The sequence below is a fragment of the Harpia harpyja genome, chromosome 14 (genome assembly GCF_026419915.1).
Source record: "Harpia harpyja isolate bHarHar1 chromosome 14, bHarHar1 primary haplotype, whole genome shotgun sequence".
Lineage (NCBI taxonomy): Eukaryota > Metazoa > Chordata > Aves > Accipitriformes > Accipitridae > Harpia > Harpia harpyja.
The window spans coordinates 1,891,503-1,913,243 of record NC_068953.1 but is presented as its reverse complement, the minus strand read 5'-3'; the positions used below and the strand labels follow the sequence as shown (position 1 = coordinate 1,913,243).

At 54.3% G+C, this 21,741-nt stretch overlaps 1 protein-coding gene across 2 annotated transcripts in view; it reads right to left on the bottom strand.

Annotated features, from left to right (window-relative positions):
- Positions 1 to 21,741, bottom strand: part of SLC39A11 (solute carrier family 39 member 11) — a 98,604-nt gene that overhangs the window by 4,410 nt on the left and 72,453 nt on the right. For both annotated transcript variants that reach the window (XM_052807957.1, XM_052807955.1), the window contains exon 7: positions 20,514 to 20,583. In XM_052807957.1, the coding sequence (XP_052663917.1) occupies positions 20,514 to 20,583 (70 nt within the window). The remainder of the gene's footprint in view (positions 1 to 20,513; positions 20,584 to 21,741) is intronic.

Sequence of the window (21,741 nt, the reverse complement as noted above, 5' to 3'; positions counted from 1 at the left end):
GTGAACAGCTGGCGGTCACGAAAGCTGGGTTTGCAGTGGGAGGGTTTGTTGGATCTTCTATGCGGGAGGCAACTGCACCCCAGCTCCGTGCACCAGCACCTCGTCGAGCAGAGGCTGCTCCCAGCACCCCCCACCCATGCCGTCACCTATCCTCAGCCGGGATTTGCTCCAGCCTCGGGACCAATCCTTCCCCTCTCGTCCAGGGTCCCTTCCAGCTCAGCAGGAGTTTGGGCTTTTTGGTGAAAACCAGGAAATTGGGATATGGAGTTTTCTCCTTCACTCAAGGAACAAAAAATGTTGCAAGCACCGAACCAAATGGGGCTCGTTTTTTATGGCATGGGCTCCTTAGGCTGAGCGGCTCCATGAGAGCGAACGGTAACTTGTTCCACAGCTGGAGCACTTCTCCCATCACGGCTTCACTGGTGTGTGTCGGTGGAGCTGGCCGTGGCCCATCCCTGGGGGGAACACAGAGAGCGCGACCGTCCCAGGAGTCTCAAAGCTCCAGCAGCGAGATGCCGGGCTGCGACCTGCCCCAGCCCACGGCTCCAAGCAGGACCCCAGTGCCTCTCTGCAAGGTCAGTTATTCCTTTGCCAGCAGCTGAAAGCTCCCTTTGCTGCTTTAAACACTTGTTTCCTATTAGTAAAATAAGACTGGTGAGAAAAATCTCTCTGGGTTGTTTAAACTTCTACAAGGGTTTACAGAAGAGGGGAGGGGAAGGGGGAGAGGCTGTGGGTTTCCCTAACCAGGACAGGCTATTACAATCAAAAACATTATTCAAGGGAAAGAGAGAGAGAACGGAGGGGGAAAAACATCCCTTTTAGAAAACACTGGAGCCGCTGTCTGTGCGCTGGGTTTTTTTTTTTCCTCCTTCCCTCGCCTTCGCACAAAGCAGCTATTACTGGCCCCGACCACAACAAATTAATGGGGTGGGAGAAGGAGGTGTGAATGGAGGGGTCTGTACGGAAAGGGGGGTGAGACCCCCCCTCGCCCCCGGTCCCGCCGGGAGGAGGGAACCCCACGCTGACCCCTTGCCCCGCAGCAGCCCCGGGGGGAAAGCAAGCCCCGAGGGGCAGGAGGAAGGGGAATTTAACCCGGCGAAAGAACCAGCAGGAGAAGGTGGGTTTGCCCCTGCTCTCCTCCTCCTCTGTCTCCCACTCACAACCCTCGCAAAACCCATCAGGGCTCCCTGAAAGCAAGAACCGGCCCCGGCCCCACAGCTTGGGCCACCTCCACGGCAGCACCAGATGCCCAGCGGGTCTGGCACGTGCCGGGGATGGGGCTGCAGCCGGCTCGGCAAGTACAGCAAGCAACGGGCCACGTGCCACGGCACGCAAACGCCGCGGCGAGCGACGTGCACCGGTGTGCAACGGGTGACGGTGCGCTCAACACCGACGGCCACCCGGTTCCCCCAGCCCTCGGCAGGGAGGCAGCAAGGTGTGCCTCCTCCCAGGTCAAGATTTTAACCGGTTTTCCCAAGAAACGTGGGTGTTGGCATCACGCTGCAGTCCGGGCAGGCTTCGGGCGCAGGTACACGAAGCTTCGGCGTGCGGCAGGGCAAGAGGCAAAGGCCACCGGAGACCCAGCGCCCGGCCACAGACGTCCCTGCGCGTGGGGTTTCTCGCTCCTGCCTTGGGACACCCGCCGGGCAGAAAGGACCTTCTGGGCTCAGCATCAGGCTGAGAAGGTCCCCACGTCATCTCCTGGCCTCCAGTCCCTCCATGTCCCCGCAAATGTCTTTTGCTCACCCGGACCAGACTCCCCCATCCCTAGGACCACTCGTTCCTTCGATGCTTCCTCCCACCGCAGCTCTGCCTAAACATTTCTTGGACTTTGGGGCCTTTTGAGCCTTTCCCAGGGACACTAATCTTATCAGGATGAGGATAACTCCATGACAACATGGAGGCCAGGAACACATAAGCCTTCCTATTTGCTTTGCCTCGGTTCACTGCACGAAGGGTACCTCCACTCGCTGCTCAGGGGCCACTTCTGTTTGCCCAGCGCAGCGTCTTGGGAGATGTCCGGGTGCTAAGGCAAAGAAGATTTACCTCCGATGCCCCAACTGTGAAATAAAACCATCCCAAGGGACATTCCTCTCCCCCTTTGCCGCCGAGCCGTGCACACCTCACACCTTCTCCATAGCTCCCGTGTCGAGCTGACGGCAACACGGTCGGTGAGAAAGCAACTGAATCAAAGCTGCATTGTGTACGGGGAAAACAAAGACGTCCTTATTACGGAAATAGGTGGGGATTCTTGGAAGGCTTCCCCCGACTGCAAAGAAATACATTGTAAAACAGATGCACAAAGACAGACTGGAGGAGCCTGGCCCAGGGGAGCCGAACCTCCGGGTGCCCACGGCGAGCTACGGGACACAGAGGAGATGAGAATGGGGAGATGAGCCATCGTAGCCAGAGGGACAATCATCAGGATGAAACATTTAGAGACATTAGGGTCTCTAAAGCGAGGAAGGTGGGGAATAACTGATAGAGGAGCGTTAGAAGCAGATCCCATCTGGTCTGACGGGTCACCCATATCCAGCTAGAAGACATTTTGCAGACAGGGACGATAACCTGTGGCTCATCCCCAACCTACAAACATGCATTAGTCTGAAGAAAGAGCAGCCCAAGGGAAACCGCACCGATCTTTGCCTGGGGATGCGCGTGCCCCGTTAGCAGCTCTGCCACCGGCACGCCGGCCAACATGGGAATGGGAATGTCACTTGGGTGTCTCCTCTGTTTGGGCACAACGAACTCAGGTGTCCTTGGAAGCATCCAGGATCAAGGAGCTAACATGCGTTGGACATGTTACCTTTCCCAGCTCTCTGCCTCAGCTTCCCCATCTGTAAAACGGTGGTGATGGCAGTGACATCCTCCGTAACCTTCTCGATCTGGGAACAGAAATGTCACTAGGACACATGCCATCTACACAAGAGCTCTGCAGGCAGCCAGCGACGCTGGGATGGGTCTGCCCTTGCGTTGGCTCATCCTTTTCTGCAGCAGAGCCCAGTGCTGCAGTTTTAAGGAAGAAAAGGTAAAACCGTGGCATCCTGGTGGAGCTCCACCGAGGACCAGCTCCTCGTGGCGAGAGGGAAAGACTCCATGGCCCCCGGGAACGTACCGGGGCTGGACCTCCTACCCCAACTCGCCTGCCAACTGCTGTGGCACCACGCTGGGAGACTCCGAGTTCACTTTCAAAAAAAAGTTGGCATCTCTGCATATTTGCAAGGTCAAGGCACAGAAAGCCTTCTATAAGCCTAAACCCTTGTTTTCAAGGGCCTATTCTTTTACAAACTGATTATGAAAGCAGGCTACATATTCTTAACAAGCCCCTTTTCACTACGGCTTTCAATTCCCTCCAGTGTATAATGTGCATGTGTATTCTTGCATGGCAGGCCCTTACATACTGTTTTGATTGTTATCGTCTTGCCATGAAAGGGCCGATTGTTTTGGGTTCCCAAGATTACATCATGGCTCCCACTCGGGCCGCCCGTCGAGGTGTTTGATCAGGGCTCGCAGGTGGGAAGGAGCTCTGCGGCGAGCGCGGGGCCCTGAGCGTTTCCCCATACCTGCCCTACCTGTTCAACACAGCTGCCGGCACGCTCTGCCCCGGCGTTACGGGAGGCTCTCACGCGAGGAGGCGGCCGGGGAGCTGCCCCGGGGGGGGAGACGGGGCGGCAGCGGTCGCCTTCGCCAGCCCCGACGGCCGCTGGACCACGCTCCCACCCTGAGCAGCAGGCTGAGCCATCCAGGGGCACACAGGGCTCCCGGCGAGTCCGTTGCTTTACGTGCTCGGCATTTCAAAGGCCAAATCTGCAAAAGCAGGTGGGAGGATGTTACTCCCGCAGATTTGCCCTTTGATAATGCAGTATCTTTCATCTCAAACACTCAAAACCATTAAAAAAAAAAAAAAAAAGTGGATACAAACCTACTGTGCCTCCTCCTCCTGAGTGCAGCCACCAGCCCCATTACCCACGGGACAGAGAAATGCATGGAACAACATGGGAACCTATCCCAGGCAGGGGATGCAGCATGGAGCCCCATCCCAGGCAGGGGACGCAGCATGTGCTGCCCATCGCACGATGCCTTGAACCTGAGAGCCCTCAGCTCTCCTCCCCGCTGACAAAGAAACAACCAGGCTGGTAGCCACTGCATGATTTCCCAGTTATTTAGACATAAAAACAGATTGGAAATTACACCTGAATGAAATCCGACAAAAACAGGCACCTTGGTTTCATTTGGAAGTCGGCAGCAGAGCCTCCACCCAAACCGTGCCATGAGCAAGATGCTTTCCAAACGGCACCAAAGACAGCCAGCACGTCTGAAAGGAAACAACGAGAAGAGGAGAAGCGGGAGGAAAGAATTTGGGGCACCAACCAGAGGAAGAGCTACAGAGATCAGGAGGCAGGAACGGGCTGGACGGTCGCAGGGACACCCATCTCCAATAAGAACCGCCAAAGCACAAGACGAAAGGGGCATGGGTTTGAGCAGTTACGCAGCCTGTGCACAAGCCGCTCCGCCAGCCTGCTCCTGGGAATAGAGAAGTTCCTGTAGGGTCTCTGCGAGAGCTGTGCATGGTAGACACATCCCAATGGAAGCAACGCCTGCTCCGCCGGTACTTGGCTCTTTCGGCACTGCTCCTCAGTAGCCACTTCCATACCTCTTCCTACCCCTTCCTTCCCTCTTCCCATCCAATCGCTTGGGCTCCTAAGCAGCGTACCGCCTGGTCTGTGTCACATCTGCTTGCCTGGCCCTCTGCCAGCCTTAAATATACACCGCTCTGGATCCGCACGCAGTAAACATTTACAATTTCAGGAAATTTTACCCTTAATTTATCCCAAAGGCACGTAAGCTAAGTTCAAAGTCGTAAAACCTGCTCTCCCCTCTGACTGCGGCAGCCAGGACATGAACTTTAGCTGAAGAGCAAGAAATTCTCCAGCTTTCCCAACACAAGTCCCCACCGGTGCCAGGCCAGCTTGGGACGGGGCTGCCATCCGCCTCCCCTCTCCGGCAAACCTCCGCTCCGGCACGGCTCGGGCCGGCAGGATGGGGAAGCCCCTGCACCAGCCGGCCGGCTGCATCCTGCACACCAAGGGGATGGGGATGGGGATAGGTCTGTGCACGAAGCATCCAAACACATTCACGTGCCTGAGCTGGTTCCATCTTCAAGTTACATCACTCGGCTAAAACACGCAGGACTTTTTTTTTTTTACTTTCCTTTCCCCAACCCTGCTGCGTGTTGGCGTGCTCTGCGTCCTACCCACGGCACACGTGTCTTCGCTAGACTTGCACAAGCACCGAGGACCTGTCCTTCCTCCCCTCCCGAATCCCAATTCAACCAACATCTAACACAAAGCTCAGCTCCCCGACCCATCTCACGGTCACTGCATCCTCTTGCACTCCCCCGAAAGGACTGACCCCCCCCAAATCCTTCCCACATGAACCACCAAGTTGTTATGCTTATGGCTTAACTGGCCGAGGAAACTGGGGACTGGCACGCGAAGGTAGGCAAGCCCTCCGAGGCAGCTGGCTAAGGGTGCAAGAACATCCCACGAGATACGCGGTACACGTGAGGGTTGTCACATCGGGTACCAGGCACTGCCCGCCCGGGCTCGGATGCCCTGCGGGGCTGCGGCATCTCCTCCCCATCCCAGCGAAGCCACGGGGGGCTCAGCCGAAAGGACACGAGTCCGGACACCCTCCTCCAGCCGTGCCCTGATGCGAGCGGCTGCCAGCAAGAGCAAGTTCAAAACCTCGACGTCGCCTGGGGCGAGCGATAAGTGATAGAAACTGGGGCTGTGCACGGCCGGCCAGCGGTCATTGTTCTGTTATGGCAGGCGTGTATCTACCGCCGGATCGCACAGAGGGGTCCCATTGTCTAGGGACTATTTATTCCTCTGGGGTTTTAAAATCTTTATTCTTATCTGCCCGGTTATTCATGTAACTGTTTGATTTATGAGTCAGACTCACGCACAGGGTAAAAATTCACATCTCCCCCGATCTGGAAAGCACAAAGACACGTTTCATGAGCTCCGTGTGTTCCTGCTCTCTTCTCTCTCGCCATGTTTTGACCTCGGCTACGCAGCAGGAAAGGCTCGGGGAGCCTCCGCGCTTTTTCCTGCTGTCAGATAAAAGCGTGAATGCGACCTGCGAGCGCAGGATCCGGCCAGCGTCGGCGAGCCTCACCCAGCTCCGGCTCTCCAAGGCTGGTATCTGCAAAACGAGCAGGAGACGTGACCCAAGCCCTGGAGTCACTCCCTGCAAAACCCCCTTTGCAGGAGATGTAAGCCAGGAGGAATCTCCCTTGTCCTCCCGCTTGCTCTCATGGCACGTAATGAAAAGCAGGATCCATCGCACAGAGAAATTTCTATTTGGACGGTTCTGGTCCACCTAGCTAAAAAGTTAACAGATACTGATAAACAGATTAAGACATCACTTCCTATTCTCAGCATCACTTCCCCATCGTATTTACTGGGGTTAAATTCATGCCCAAGGAAAGGGCCCAGCCCGAGACCCAACTATTCCCAGGTCTGACGCCGGGGACCTGGCCCGAGGTGGGATGACGGGTGGGTGAGTCCCAGGAGAGGCTCAGCCCCTGCGACGGGCTCCCCTCTGCCCATGCAGCAGGGACCTGCCTCAGTTTCCCTGTTTGTAAGACAAGGATAGGAAGGCAGCATTAAAAAGCGGCATGCAGAGTTGCAGGGCTCCCGCCGTTGCTGTTATTCACAGCATCTTTCCTTTTTCAGAAGCATATTGATGAGAAAAGAGAAAAAGCTCAGCATCAGTAGGGGCCACCCCAAGCCCTGCAGACACCCAGCCCCGAGGCACCCTGTAAATCCCGCCAAAGCGTTACAAGCAGAATGGCAAAGACCATAAAAAGAAGAGTCTGTGGGGACAGCAAGAGCTCGCACCTTGTCAGAGCCGGCTCCCGAAAGTGATGGCTTGGACAGAAATTTCTCCATTTTCGAGCAGAAACCAAGAACATCCTTCCCTGGCAGCCACTGAGGAGCCACAGGCAGCACCTTCCAACTCTAACCATCACCAGGAGGTTTTGGTTAAGACCCTACAAGTCAGAAGCACCTATTTTTAAATACTTTAAGAAGACCCTCATGTGAGACCTCATTAACTCTATTTTAAACAGCATCAGACTGCAGACAATTTAAATTTTTACATATTCATATAGGCACACCCATAAATAAAGTGGGATTTAACGATGTGGCTGCATTGATCTTGGGTGGGGCTAGAGCTGGAGGGAGATACAGAACCTTATAAAGGTTATTAAAATATTTTTTAAAAAATTAAACACACACAGAAGCTGGGTGGTCTAAAAGCAGGGCTGGGATTATGGCCCACCTATAAAAATTCCCAGTAATACCTGCCAATTAATGTTTATAGCTTCATGCAAAAATACCAAGCCTCTCCTTTTTGTATGAATCTTTTAATTATAAGCACGTTTCACATAGAAAATGATTTTACATGCCATGGAAATCTCAGTGCAAATAGCATGCTGGGGCGGGGGAAAGGTTTAGGGGGTATTTTTTAGGGTTTTTAGTTTGCTTTGCCCTCCAGATCCAGGCAGCCATCAGCACACACAGCCCCCATCGCTTACAGAAAACAAAAGCCTCGAGCAAGGCAAGGGAAGAAGGATGAGTGTAGTTAATAAGGACATTATTCTTCCTCCCTGTTAGGAGCTGAAAAGAACCTGAAGGGAATCAAAAGCCCAGCTATACGTATAGATACATATACATATGTATTTCACTCATCCTCTCTCAGGTGCCTGCAGTAACATCAGGATGGAGCTCAGCATCCCACTTGTTCCCACCCCACCGCAGGCAGCTCACCGGCCGTGCGAGCAGAGCTCGCTGCCGTGGCAGGGTTTCATCGAGGGGCTCACGGATGATTCCCGCGCGTCCCCGTTTGCATCCTGATGGGGATCATTAGCTAAGAGCAAAATTAAAAGTACTGAAACGGTTTCTTCTCTTCCCTCTCCTGCAGCATCACTGTTCAAACACGCCAGGGGAGAGAGTGAAAGCACCAGAGCGGGTCCTTTATGCAGCCCGAAAACCTGGAACTAAACAATTTACTAACAGCTGTAGCTATAAAAGGCCCTATTATCACATCGTGTACAGTAACAATGTCTTCATTCAAATTGCTTCCCCTCCTTGGAGGGTTTATTTTTAAACCAGGCTGCTAAAGAGAGGAACAAACCACGGGGGCTGCAAAGACAAACCTGGTGTTCAAAGTGAGCTTTGTTTGGCATTATCTTGATAAGATAAACAGGGATAACAGCTTTTTCTTTCTCTGCTTTTTTCTTTGCCCTCTTTCTTTTATTTTAAGGTGAACAGGAACTGAACGGGTGCACTTTGCAGATCAAAGCTGGGCAGGACAGACCTTTGCGGTAAGGTCCTGGAGAACTCGCGACTGCCAGGTTTTAGCTTTTGGGGCCGGGGAGGGAGCAGCCCCAGCTCACCTCCTGACTAACCCATCCTCTGCAGCACCCGCCGGGACTGCATCATTATCCATCCTCCGGCCAGAGCATCACACACTGCCACGGAGAGCCGGCCCCGGGACCCCTCCGTGGTCCTCCCCAGCTCTGGGCAGCCTCCCCAGCCGCTCTCCTGTAAAACACCAGAGGATGCTGCAGACACCCAACACGGTTGCACTGAAAACCACGAGTGCCTCACCTCCAACACGGGGCGCAGGGTGAGCCGGAGCCCTGGGGAAGCATTACAGTGCATTCAAGCAGCTGCCGCTCAGGGGTTCTTGCGAACACAGAGCTGAAGCCTTCTTCTCTTGCAGGGCCACCACAGGCTGCTAAGCCATTGCATCACCCAGCCATAGCTCGGCCAGAAACCGTTCAGTCGGCCAACAGCACACCTGGGGAAAGGGTTGGGCAGCAACCCGCAAAAGCCCTCTCGCAGGGAGGCGAGAAGCCAAAGCGCTCCGCGCGGGAGCTGCTCCTGGCATCCCCTGCCCTTCAGGTTGTATCTGCAGACGCAGTGACCACCACAGAAAAAGAAGAAAGCAACCATTACACAGACTTTCCAGGGAGCCAGATGTTGTTTGGGAGGCCAGCTGTCTCTCATAAGTATTACAAATCAACCAAAACCCCTCCTTGGTCCAGGCACTTGAGTAAGGGATAAGGAAGAAGTGAGAGAGGAGGGGAGACTATTTATACAAACGGTGATGTAAATGCAAACAGCCAGTAAGGGATTTGTAGCCAGCAGCCCGGCTCCCAGCCAGGCTCTGGAGACCTCCCTGCTGACTTGGGAGGTCTTCTCCTCCTCCAGCCCGGGGCAATAAATAAAGGCTGCAGCACCCATCCAGCCCCAGGAGCTGGGGCCCAGCAGAGGCTGGGCTGCCATGGACTTTCAACCCAATCGTCTTGGACAAGGGACAGGCAAGTGAAGAAGGAGTGTTGCCACCAAACCTGCCAGCACCGATGTGGCAAAGGAGCCTCCGACATGCGGATGCAAGGCACAGAGCCCGAGGGATTCTGCTCAGCCTGGCTGCACCACTTTGGGCAGGTTTCCCCGAGACACTGACTTCAAGTGCCTTGAATTTTGGTTTCTGAATTTCAGGAAAGCACAAAGCACCCGTTTTCTCTAGCAGCCTGCAGTTTGGCTGCTTTCGGAAGATGCTTCTTATCTCCCTCACCCCCTGCCCAGCACCTCTACGGGACCCAGCAGCCAGCGCACAGCTCTGCTCCGCAATTCCCTCTTCGGCATCTCCACGGGCTCCCCAGCAGCATCACCAGCTGAGAGCGACCTCTGACAGCCGGCTGCCTCGGAAAGAGCAGCTGTCCGTGCAATGGAAAACCACCCCCGGCCAGCCAAGCACCCGCTTGCAAGACTCAAAAAGCAAAAAAAACACCCTCCAAAAAGCATCCCCCCCCCGCACTGGTGCATGGGGATGGAGGCAACGGACCTACCCCGACCTCCCCAGCCTGGCAGGAGGCAGGACCAGCATCACAAGGCCAAGGTAAACCATTCAAGACGCGGTTCGCTGCCAAGTACTACCGCTCTCCCGGCTGGAGCCCTGCCTGACAGCAGCTGCCGATCCGAAATGGGTTCCCTTTGCCAGGGGGGGCTCGGCATGGCTCCCCCCGCCTCTGCTTGACGGTGGGACATAAGCGCCTTCCCACCGCCCATCCATCGCCCAGAGGACCCGCGGTGCTGTAGGCAGGCGAGGGTCCTTGCTGGGGTCCAGAGACCTGGTTTGCACTGGGGAAGTCTCCCCCACAAATTTAAATTCACCCTGAACCCAGTCTCCAGCAACCCCGATTACTTCGACCAAACCAAGCTACTGCGTTTTTTGAGGACCAGGAAAATGTCTGCGCTCTGCTCCTGATCCAAAGATTGGAAAACAAGGTCTCTGCTCCCTGCCTACGTCTCTCCACATCAGGGACCAAGTGGTAAAGCGCCGTAAGATCCCAGATTCAACCCGGCAGCATTGCACCAAAATGGGAAGCAGGTCCGTCTGCAGGACGATAGACTATCCAGGCACTGCAGGAGAACAAATGTTTTCCTGGTGAGGAAAACATCTGGTAGCTTTGAAGGCAGCTCAATAAAAACACTGCAGGCCACAGCGCTTCCCACCACATTTTTTTTGCCCGTCCTGCAGACCTGGCCATGCAAGCCGACGGGAGCCGTCGGCAGCTCCGGAGCTGCTCCGGGAGATGCTGAACGCGCTGCTGTGTTTGGTGTCATGCTGGTTTCATTATTCACGCAGTAATAATTTGTCTTGGATACAGGAGGAAGCCAAGACATCGTGGTCAGTCTGGCTTCTGTCTGTCAGTGTTGTAAGTTTGTTTATCGAGAATAAGGAGTGGGAAGGGAGGCTCTGCCACTCCACGGACCACGGCCATCCTCCGTTCAGCCTTGCACCGGGGGCTGCTTCATGAGATCTCCCCTACGCCGCAAACCAAGCGCATCGAAGCGGTCCTGCAGCATCTGCTAAGGCTTCAAACAGGAACCGGGGAACTCCACCCAAGGTGACAGAGATACTGCACAGCCCTGCAAACATCTCCGGGCTGGGGAAAGCCGTACGAGCCCACCTCACTTTGCTTCCCAGGCACCCGCTTCCTTTTCCTAAGGACCTAGAAGAGGTGTAAAACCCGTTTACAATAACTGTTTTCCGATGGGCAAAGAGAGAACTACAAGGCTTTGGCAGATGGAGCGCACGTGCATCGGCTTTGCTGCTCCAGCAGGGCGAGCGCAGGACGTCTGTCCCCTCACTGCCAAAGCCAAAGCCCCAGCTCTCCCGGCAAGTGATGGAGCAGAACGCTTTCCCAACATCCACGCAGCCTGATTTCATCCGGCACCGAGACCTGTTCTTCTGGCCTAAATTGTGCATTTCTTCTCTTAAAGCCAATCTGCGCGTTTGCACACAGGGGCTGGGACATCTGCTGCTGAGGCTTCTGTTGGGAAGAAGCCGTCGCCGCCGGCAGCAGCCTCCCTCTCCTCTCCACCTCGTCAGCCATCGCTGCTGAGGTTCATTAGCCACGATGACAAACGCAGCAGCTGAGGAGCCACGGTCCTGGTTTGTGGCTCACCAAACTCTTCCAGGCCACTTTCTTCTCTAGAGCACCAGCCGTAGTGAAAATGCACCTGGGTACCATCCCCACCATTCACAAAAGAAAAACCCTCGAGAAACCTACCCTGCTCTTTAACTCTCACTTAGTAATAAACATCTACCTTCAGGAGAGGCTAATTAAAAGGTGCTTAATAAGCATCTTCCAACAGTTTTATTTTGTAACCAGCGGCAGCATTGGGCTTTGTTCTGCACCTCGGGCAGGAGCAGCCTGGCTGCAGGAGCAGCATTTGTCTGGGATCCTGGGGAAACATGGAAATCCCCGTGCAGCCCCACCTCGCCTACCATCAATAAGTGGGTTTCTTCCATTAGGTGTTTCTGTGCACGGCCTTCATCTGATAAAGAGGTTGGGATTCGACCCCACATTTTGATCCTACCCGAGCAACCTCTTTATTAGCTCCACTGTGGATCTATTCATAAGCAAGAGGCAGAGATTGCATGTGTGCGAACGAGAGAAAAACCCAGTGTGTCTTCTGCTGTCTCTCAGACCACAATGATTTCCATTCATTCAGAGAAAACACAGTATAAAATTTTTGCCTGGTTTCAATCTCCGTACATTAATCAAGCCGATTTTTTTTTTTCTTCCAGCCTGAGAGACACAGCGTGGGAGGCACAGGCTGTCCCATGAAATAATATTTTCCAAGCCATAGTCAAAGTCTGCCTGTCAACTCGAAGCCTCTTTTCTGTCTGTTTTACCAAAGCTGGACAGGAAACAATCTGTGGGCACAACAGATCAAAACAAGGCCAGCATTCCCAGCAAAAGGGCCAATGAATGGGAACCATTGTGCTGCAGTGGAGGAAACATCACCATCTTCATCAGGGGGGAAAAAAAAAAAAAAAATATATCTGTTTACATCACTTCCACACTCACACCCGCTCTCCAGCTGCCCTAAATAGGAGCTTTCATTCAGGAGATAGCCAGGGCAGGTGGGATGCTGGTGGGAGCTCCGGTGCCACGACACGATAGTCTGTCGGCACCAAAAGCACTTTGCAAGCCGAGCTGTGCTGGGGAAGGGCAAGCCCAAGTTAAACATTACACCCACGGAAACCTGCACTTTTCCACTTCCTTGCATCCGCGGCGAGCAGGGCTCGGACCCTGGACGAAACATTACCTGCAGCTTGCAGAAGAGGATGCAACAAGGTTGGATTTGGGAGCTGCTGAAGGGGAGAAGGAATCCGTCTTTGCCCCGAGGAGGTTGGGGTTGAGGTGAGAAAAGCTCGCTGGGCGCAGGTCCACCTCGCCCAGGAAAAGAGGGTGCTGAGGGGGTGACACCCACAGGAGGGAGATGCCTCTGCTCCCCACCCGAGAGCTGCCGGCTCGCCCTCCGACTGCTACAGCTGCTAAAAGGAATCCACATGAACCCCGAGAATCGCTCCCCAGCCACGCAGGGAAAGCTGCCATCGTCACCACAAACAGAGCCCCCCCCAACCCCCCCTGCTTTAAACCAGAGGCAGCAACCGACACCCCGTGGCCCCCCACCCCTAAACGTACTGGGCTTCATCCTAAGGCAGACGTTTGCCAAAAATTTGCCTGCGCCATTTTTAACCTCTCTAAATTATTTGCATCCGCGGTATCCTAGGAGGACCCGGGGCCCAGACCACCCATGGCTTAACAAAACATTTCACTTTATTTTTCAAACTTATAGTCCTTCATATATTTCATCTGCTCAAAGTAATTTATAGCATTTAACTCGATATCGGTTTCACTTATTTGAACACTCTCTCGCATCTGAAAGAGCAGCCCTCTGCTAGGCGTTTTGCCAGCAAAAAAGCCACATTTGGGAGTCCCGTTAGCTCCGGGGCTTGCCCTACAGCGGTGCAAAACTATGAATCAGCCCCAAATCTGCGGAGAACAGGCTGATAGGAACATGGATGTTACCACCTAGTGTCAGATGGGAGAGGAGCAGCAACCAGGGATGGGGATGGTTTGGCTGCGGCTCTTGCTCTGCAGAAAACGCCAGTGTCGGACTGTGAGCCCAGAGCCTGCAGGTCATCCCAGGCACCTCTGCTTTCCTGCCCATCAGCAGGGACATGAGCTTTCTACCCCTGGAACAGGGGTGGATTGAAAAATAAAAATGCACGATGCACTTTGGGAGAGGAGGAGTGCAGTAAAATCCCATCCGTGTTTTATTCTGTCGTTTCAGTTCGAGTCGGACTTGCAGATAATTCTTGCCTGCAACCAGCCAAGTTACTTGCTGTAACAGTCAGGTCCACACTGTCCTAACTCACCTCCTATTTTTGATGGAAGAAGTAGACAAGCAGCTCTGCCCCATCCATGCCAGGAGCACGGGGAAGGTGCCCAGAGCAGGCAGCACAGACACAAGCCAGCAAGAAAAACGCAGAACATAACAGATACGTGGGGATAGAGCACCAGGCTCGGCTGTTCAAACCATTGCACAGGGAGGTATTTAGTGAAACAAGCCCAGCAAATGTACAGTAAAGGAGATGAATGCTTTTTCAGACAAGGCAGAAGTCGCCCGTCATCTCAGCGTGGTTAGCCCCATCAGCCCGGCAGCGCATATCACGCCAAAGCTGAAAGGCTGCGGGAGAACCCGGCCCCAGGCTGCGGACGGCTCGCAGCACTGGCTGAAATTAAAATTAAATGATCCCTCTGCCAAACTTAGACCTCACTGATTACCCAGGACCTGAAAACCCTGCCACAGTTGAAGCTATCTTTTTTTTTTTTAAAATTTTATTTTCTGGCACATACTGTCCCTTGTGACCGGACTTAGCCTCATGCCATGACAAAGGCTGCTTTCTTACAGAGTTAACGCTGCAGCGCACCGTGGCCCCGCAGCCCCCGTGCTGTGTCGCATGAGAACAGACAGCAACTCCGGTCCCTGGGGACCCCCGTCCCCCCCCAGGACCCCCCATCCTCGGAGGATGCTCTGTCCCTGCAGACCGCCCAGGGCTGCAGCCAGGCACTGCGGTGCTCACGTACCCTCTGTCCTACGATTCGGAGGAAGCCTGAACCAAACCACAAAGGACCTAGAGATGGACGGTGAGGGCAGGGGAGCTGGAGCGGGGAAAAGAGAGGGCATCTGGGCAAAGACCACAGTTTGCAACGTGGGCTTACAAAGATCCTAGCCAAAAGTGCACTGGCAATCGTGTTGCCAGCATCTCCCAGTAGCTTCGGGTTTGATTTTCCAGCCTTAATAATAACCTTTTATCCTATTTTTTAAAATACACACACAAACAACATTAAAATAATACTGAGGCTGCAAAATGACACACTCGGAGGTTACACCCACGCAGCCACCATATGCTACAGAGACTGGGAGGGAGAGCCCCTGTGCACCCGTGCTCGAGAGGGAACTGGCACGTGGAGATTATTTCCCCTGGAAGAGCATCCCAAGTGCACAGGCTTCACATCCCAGCTGGAAAGCAGCTCAGCCGGGAGAACCGTGGGTACCAGCCGGTGAATCGCCCGTTGCCTGTGCTGCCAGCCAGTGATGCGGTGAATATCCTAACTGCTGGAAACACAGTGCTGTGATTCCTTACAGAGGAGCAGATCAACCAGAGAGGGACTGGCAGAGAAAATCCAGCCAGTTCAAAGTTAATTGTGCAACAGATTCCCTTTCCCCCCCCAAATTAGCCAGCCAAGGAAGCCATCCGAGTCCAGGCCCCACTCACTGCACAGATGAGACCGGTTGCAGAAACTGTCCTGCTTTTACCACTCGGCCCATCTCCCCCCACCGCTGCCATCCAGAGGCGAAGCTCTCACCCTCCATCCACCTCCTCAGGGCAGTGGGTCCATATCTTAAAGACATTCCCAAATCTTTCTCCTGTTAAAAGCAAAATTGCCGGCACAGGCTTTTTACAGTAGTTTTCTGTTCACTCTGCAGTATAACACAGGTATGTTCAGAAGTTCCTGCAATCCTGACCAAGGAAATTAATTTTATGGTGAATTCCTCTTTGACAGAAAAAAATTGCAGGAAGAAGCAACGCTCCACAAGAAAACAGATTTGGCTTTTTGTGTGCTCGCATACAGCACAATTACAAGCTGCCTCCTGCTTTCAGAAAGCAAATAGCACAGGGCGGATTTGTAAGGGGCAAGTAGAACTAGCCTCCTACATCCCCACTAACCCCCCCCCCCAGGACATCCCTCTCCGCTCCCCTGCACCACCGGGCTCCCCCCAAATCCAGTCATCACACCAAGGCAATGGCACGACGCCGGGTGGGATGGGGAGGGGGATACCCAGCCCCTCATGCTGATTCTCAAAGGAAGAAACTCTGATGGGGCAGGGAGGGGAGAGAAAAAGAGAGGTGCCCAGGGACCCCACCTCCCGCTCCGTTCTTGTGTTTCCAGCCGAGGCACGAGCTCCCACCGCATGGGCAGGGGATGAGGGATTGGAGATGCTGCAGGCTCCTGGGTGCCAACGCGGCAGCGTCGAGGTGGGTCTCGAAGGAAGGGATGCGGGTCCAGAGAGGACGGCGGAGTGGGCACTTAGGATCTCCTCCCTGCCAACCCCAAACCCCACCTTGCATCTGCCCAGCGTGGCTGGTGTAACCCCCACGGGATGAGGGGCTCAGGGTTGCCCCAGGGTTCACTGGTGGGTGCTTTTGTCCTCTAAAAGACACAGCAGGGACTTGGAGAGAGGAGACCACCCCGACACACGCAACTCCCCCGCACCACAGCCCCGGCGGATGGAAACACGCGGAGCGTGGCCAGCAGTGGGGACCTCTCCCAGCCCCTCTCTTCCTACACCCAGCCCTGGGAAAACCACCGACAAAGTGCACCAGTGTTAGACAGCCCTGCCTGCACCCCTGCCTGCACTCCTGCCCACTCCACATCCCCAGAGCAGCCGAGGGAAGTGTAAATTCAGCCCGTCTTGATCTCAGCAACTCCAGCCCCATCTGGTTCCTGTTAAATCAGCCACACAAGGTGGAGAGGGTTTCCTCCCCCCGTGCTGTAGTGTGCAAAGAGGGGGAGGTAAAACAGCTTTTTTAAGACATGGCTGCCCTTCTCTTTACCTTCCTGCCTGGAAGGCAGCCAGGAGCAGCTCTTGCCTCCCTGCTCACATCTGGAGGGGAATTTCCCCTCCCAGGGCTCGCTGCACACCCCACACCGGGCACTGCTCCTCTTCCCGGGTATCGCTCCTCCACCCCGGACACACACTCGCTCTGGGTCTCACTCCTCTTCTGTCATCGCAGCAGCTTTGTCCTGAGCCACTATTTCCAGCCCGTGGGACTTTCTGATGATTTTATCCTTGCGAGGAATTGGGCAGGCGAACCGCAGTCCTGCAGCAGGGAGGGAGGGATGCTCCGCAGCAGGGAGGGATGCTCCGCAGCAGGGAGGGATGCTCCGCAGCAGCCTGCTCCTGCCCGAGGACGAGCAGCGGCTCAGCCCCCCATGGGAAGCACCCCGAGAGCAGACGTTAGGTTGTCCTAAGCCCTGCCTAAACTGCCGTAAAACCTACATCACCTTTCCAAAAAAAGGCTCAAGTGTGCTGCCCAGCTGAAGGAGCACCAAAAGCAAAGATCCAACCCCACCGGCGAGACCCCACCTTCCTCAGGCACGGGACCACGTTTCGCTCGCATCCCCTGACGAGCCAAATAAAGTGGGTTCCCCCCACGCCGCAAGCCATAAATGAAACAATTCACAAGGCGAGGGGCCGTAATCCAAGGGCGAGCCCTGGCACCGGCAGAGAGGAGCCGTGGAGGAGCGAGATCGCAGGAACGGAGCCTGCACACCCGGTGGCAGCAAAGAAACGCGGACGAGTGTGGGCAGGGGCCTGGCAAGCAGCACCAAGATGCTCCAGGGACATGGGGTGGATGGAGAAGCCCAGAGGGTCGGATCCTGCAAGCATAGAGGTAAGGGGCAGGACCCTACAAGAGCCCAGAGAGTCACAGAATGGCAGAGGTGATGCCAGCACATGCAAAGCGCTGGGTGTGTTAAAAGGTGAGAAGCCCACCCTGCTTCCTAATCATCCTTTTCTGGTTTTTAACCAAACCCCAAAGTCTCCCCCTGACTCCGACCATCAGCTGCAGGTCTCTGCCCGCACTGCTCTGCTTACATTGCCCGTGCTGGTGCTCACCGGCCACCGCCGCTCCCAGCCAGCCCCATCTCTGCCGCACACCCGGCCCCACTGTCCTTTAAAACCCCAAAATGGGTCCCTTGCCATGCTCGGCCAGGGCTGAGCTCTGCACCGGCACAGCCCCAAGCGCACGGCCACGGTGGGAGCCCCACAGCATCCCTCCTGCCGCGGGCAGCACCGAGAAACCTTCCAGCCGCCGGTGCAGGGGAAAGTCCTCAGCCTAGGAAAAGCCTTGCAGGATCCCTGCAAGGTATCGGGAACAGGGTATTAACCCACATCCCAACAAAGCCGGGGAGCGTTGCTGCGCGACGTGAAAAAAAAGCGAAGCACATGGGACCGTGACGGCCGGCCGAGGCAGGCAGGGACCCTGTTGCAACACCCACCCTTGAGCTGCTCCAGTGCATGGCAGTTTGCACCCAAAGAGCTTGCTTCAGACCAGCCTGAAAGCAAACCAGGCCAGAGCAGCACCCAGCTGCTCGCAACGCCCAGACGTCACTGCTGCGGCACCGCCGCGGTTTGCAGAGCGGCTGGTGCTCTCCCCTTCTTCCTAATTGTCTCTCTGCAAAAGGCGCTGCTTATTTGCAAAGCCCGTGGCTCTGAAAACAGCCCTTCAGGATAGAGCCCGGCTGTGTCTCACCAGGGCCCTACAGTGAGCTGGAATGAATTCGGGCTCCTGCCGAGATTTCACCCCTCTGGGAGCAATGCAATCAGGCAGCGCGCTTCCCCAAGCAAGCCAGCATTTATTCATCAAGCACAAGTCAGCAAGGAAGGTCCTTTGGTTAGCGTGGACAAGTCACAGCCAACCCTGGAAACATACAGCAGCCATTGCAAGCATCCTGAGGCATCTGCATCTTTTGCTCGGGCTCTGAGCGTGTCGGAGCGTTCATAAATACTTTTGCACAATTCACGGTTTGAAGGAATAAGCCTTCCCGAGAAGCAGCTCACCCCAGCTCCGGCTCAGCTTGGTGCTAACGTGGTTAGTCACACCCAGGGGGAAGCAGAAGCAGAATGGAGGAGGTAAACCGAGTCACGCAGCTGTTTCATTAAAACACTATTTCAAAATAATGGACACGAAAGAGATCACGACTGTCATGTCCTCTAAGAGCTGAGGTTGGCCAAGGAGCAATTTCCCCCTCGGATGTGTCAAAAGAGTTAGCTCTATTTCTCATGTTAGCTTACATGAAGTATAATTCCACTGCTGTTTTTTAAGCCTACATAACACAAATTAGCCACCTAGAATTTTACTCTTGGATATTTCCAAATGGCTTCACAGTGGAAGGCTACACCAAGCGATTTCTGGGCTGCCCGCAGATGACAGTGACAGACAGATTGATGGCAATGAAGTTATTTTGCCTCCTTTCGCAGCTGACTAAATTTGCATTGGTATTTTCATGGTACAGACTCCACCTTCCATCTAACATGATTAATGCTGTTGTAAATACAGAGAAAGAACCAGCTGCTTCTGGCTTCTTAGCTTTTACTGAGCAGCTGATGAAAAAAAGTCCTTTTGTTCAAGCATCTCTAGAGCCTCCACAGACTTTATGAAGAGCCTTTTAATTCAAAAGGTTAGAGAAATGCGGCGTCTAGAGCTGGCGTATCCTGCTTTTGTCACCACAAATCTGGATAGTATCTGCTGCAATCAAAGTCCCTGGGGCAGCGTACCCGGTGCCAGCCCGTGCTATCAGGATGGGTCCCCCATCAGCTGGGGATGTAACAGGGCATTGGGTACAGAAGGTTTTGCTCGTGTCTTTGCACAGTCCTCGCAAGCGCAGCTTGTGCTTGGCCAGAGAAGGGGCTGGACAACCTGGAGGGCTCCAAAACCATCCCTGAGGCCCCGTAGATCCTCTGGCAGGAACAAGGCGGCTGAGACATAACGGCACTTTCATCCACGAGCCATAAGGGCTGGGCAGGTTATTCACAGACCGAACACACTGCGTGTCCCCAAACCACATAAATTACAGCCTGGGTCTGGTAAACAAAGGGCGAAGGGAACGTGGTGTGCTATGAGTCTCAGGTGTAAAATTCAAACAGAAAAAGAAAAGCAATCGGTAACGGCGTGTCGAGGAGCCTGGGCAGGAGGGTGCCGTTTGCGAGCCAGCCGCCAAGAGGTGCCAGCAGCTCTTCCAGAGCCGAGGCAGCTCCTCCGGCTCCCGCTTCGCACCAGACTTCTGCCTTTTTCCCATTTCTTTAGCAATGCCCCCAGTCAGCCCAGTTTCAGCTCTGCCAGGGGCAGCTGGGTGTGGGCAAGCAGCAGGGCTCTCCCTGCTATCACCCACCCTGGACCCCCAGGTTTTGCTCCTACTTGGTATGAAAATGCACCTGAAGCCCAAGCTCCCCCCCACCCCTCCAGGCAGTTTGGAGGAGCTGAATTAACCCCCCTGTGTTCACACCAGTCCCTTAGAGAAGGACAAAAGGTTTTGCAAGGGAGCGTGGGGGCAATGCTAGTTCAGCTACCAAAAACTGAGCTGGGCGAGAGCGGCCGCTGACGAGGCTGGAGCAGGCGAGCAGGGATGCCGGGAGGATTGAGGGTCTTTATTGCCACCAATTACAGAGTGTAGTGGCCCTGCTTGGCAGGAATGGAAAACAAAGCCACTGCACGCTTTCCAACAGCTCTGGCAGCTGCTCCTACCCGTTGGGGATGCTGCTTTTGTGGAAAATGTTGGCATTTCTCTGTCACGCCCTGACAAGCACAACCACTAGGAAAATGCAAGAGCGTTAGGAATTTCTTCTGCTCCTTCTGCCCACACTTGTGCATCCAGACAAGTTTCAGTCAATGCATCTCCAACCACCCTGGCTCAGTAGCAATGTGGGACCGACAGACAAACTCCAAGAGGCAAAGGCACACACAAAACCTGATGCACGCAGAGCAGAAGCGGTGTTGTGGCTTACCTGGCGCTTTGGAAGGTCGCAGATGCTGATTTTCCAATAGCCCCGAATCCAACTCCCACAGCCAGACCCTCTGAAACAGGAAAGAAAAAACCAGTAAGGTCAAACCTACAACAGCCCTGAGACTGTCCCACCTCCTGCACTCCAACAGAGAAAGACTGGCATGAGCAGGAAAGCAGGACTCCAGGCCAGGTCGTTACCCTTCTCATTTTAATCTAAGTTCACTTAATCTAAGATCAAGACAAGAGCCTGCCACACTGCCCAGGGTATTTCCCCACTATGAATCCAAACCATCAGTTTCTCGTGAAGCCAACACAGAGAGGAGAGATTTTTGTATTTATGAGTGCACTGGAGGGGAAAAGATCACAGTCCCCACCAGCTGAAATACTATTTTAGTAAGGAGCATAGCAGTGCAAAACACCAAAGTCTGTTCACAAATGTCCAGGCTCAGCAAACCTCTCTGCAGAGGGGTGTCCCTGCAAGGTGCAGATGACTTGGTGCCACGGGGGCTGCAGAAGAACCAAACACCAGTTTCTCCCATGAAGTCTCCAGGAGCTGTGCTAAGCCAGGACCAGGCTCCCAGCAATGCCACCTTCCCCGTTTCTGGTCTCCCCGTGCCCAAATACCAGCACGACGCTTGTACAGACAGTCTCCAAAGCAGAAGGAAACCCAAACTCCCCGAGAAGATTCCTACCTTGCAGATTATTTTATATTACAGTTAATCCCATGATTTTAGATTACAGCTATTCCCATAAACCCCAAAGAAAACCAGACGAGGAGCACTTCCCAGGAGGGCAGCGGGTGCGACAGACCTGTGATCCGCTGCTGCCTCCTCCATGCAGCTCCTCGGGGATAACGGCTCCATCCTCCTCCTCTCTCCTCCTGCCCTTTCTCAAACTTTTCTTACCCTCTCACCACTGGCACAGGTCCCTGTCCCTCCCAGAAAATATCTGATTTTCAGAAAGCGTCAAACCGCTGCTACTTTTTTTTTTCCTTTGTTCAAAATCCCCGTTTTTGTTTTTGCGGCCTCTCTGGTATCGCTCCCCTCCGAGCAACGTTGGGGGGGGTGGCAAAACATTCAAAGAACAAAAGGAAACCTGTTTGTGTAGCTGGCTGGGTTTTTACAGCCTTCAAAGGAGGCAATTACCTGCTCCAGCTGCTGGTAGCCACGTGAGGGGACAGTGGGGACTATTCAGATGAGCATTCAAACAGGTTGAAAATGTCACTGAGA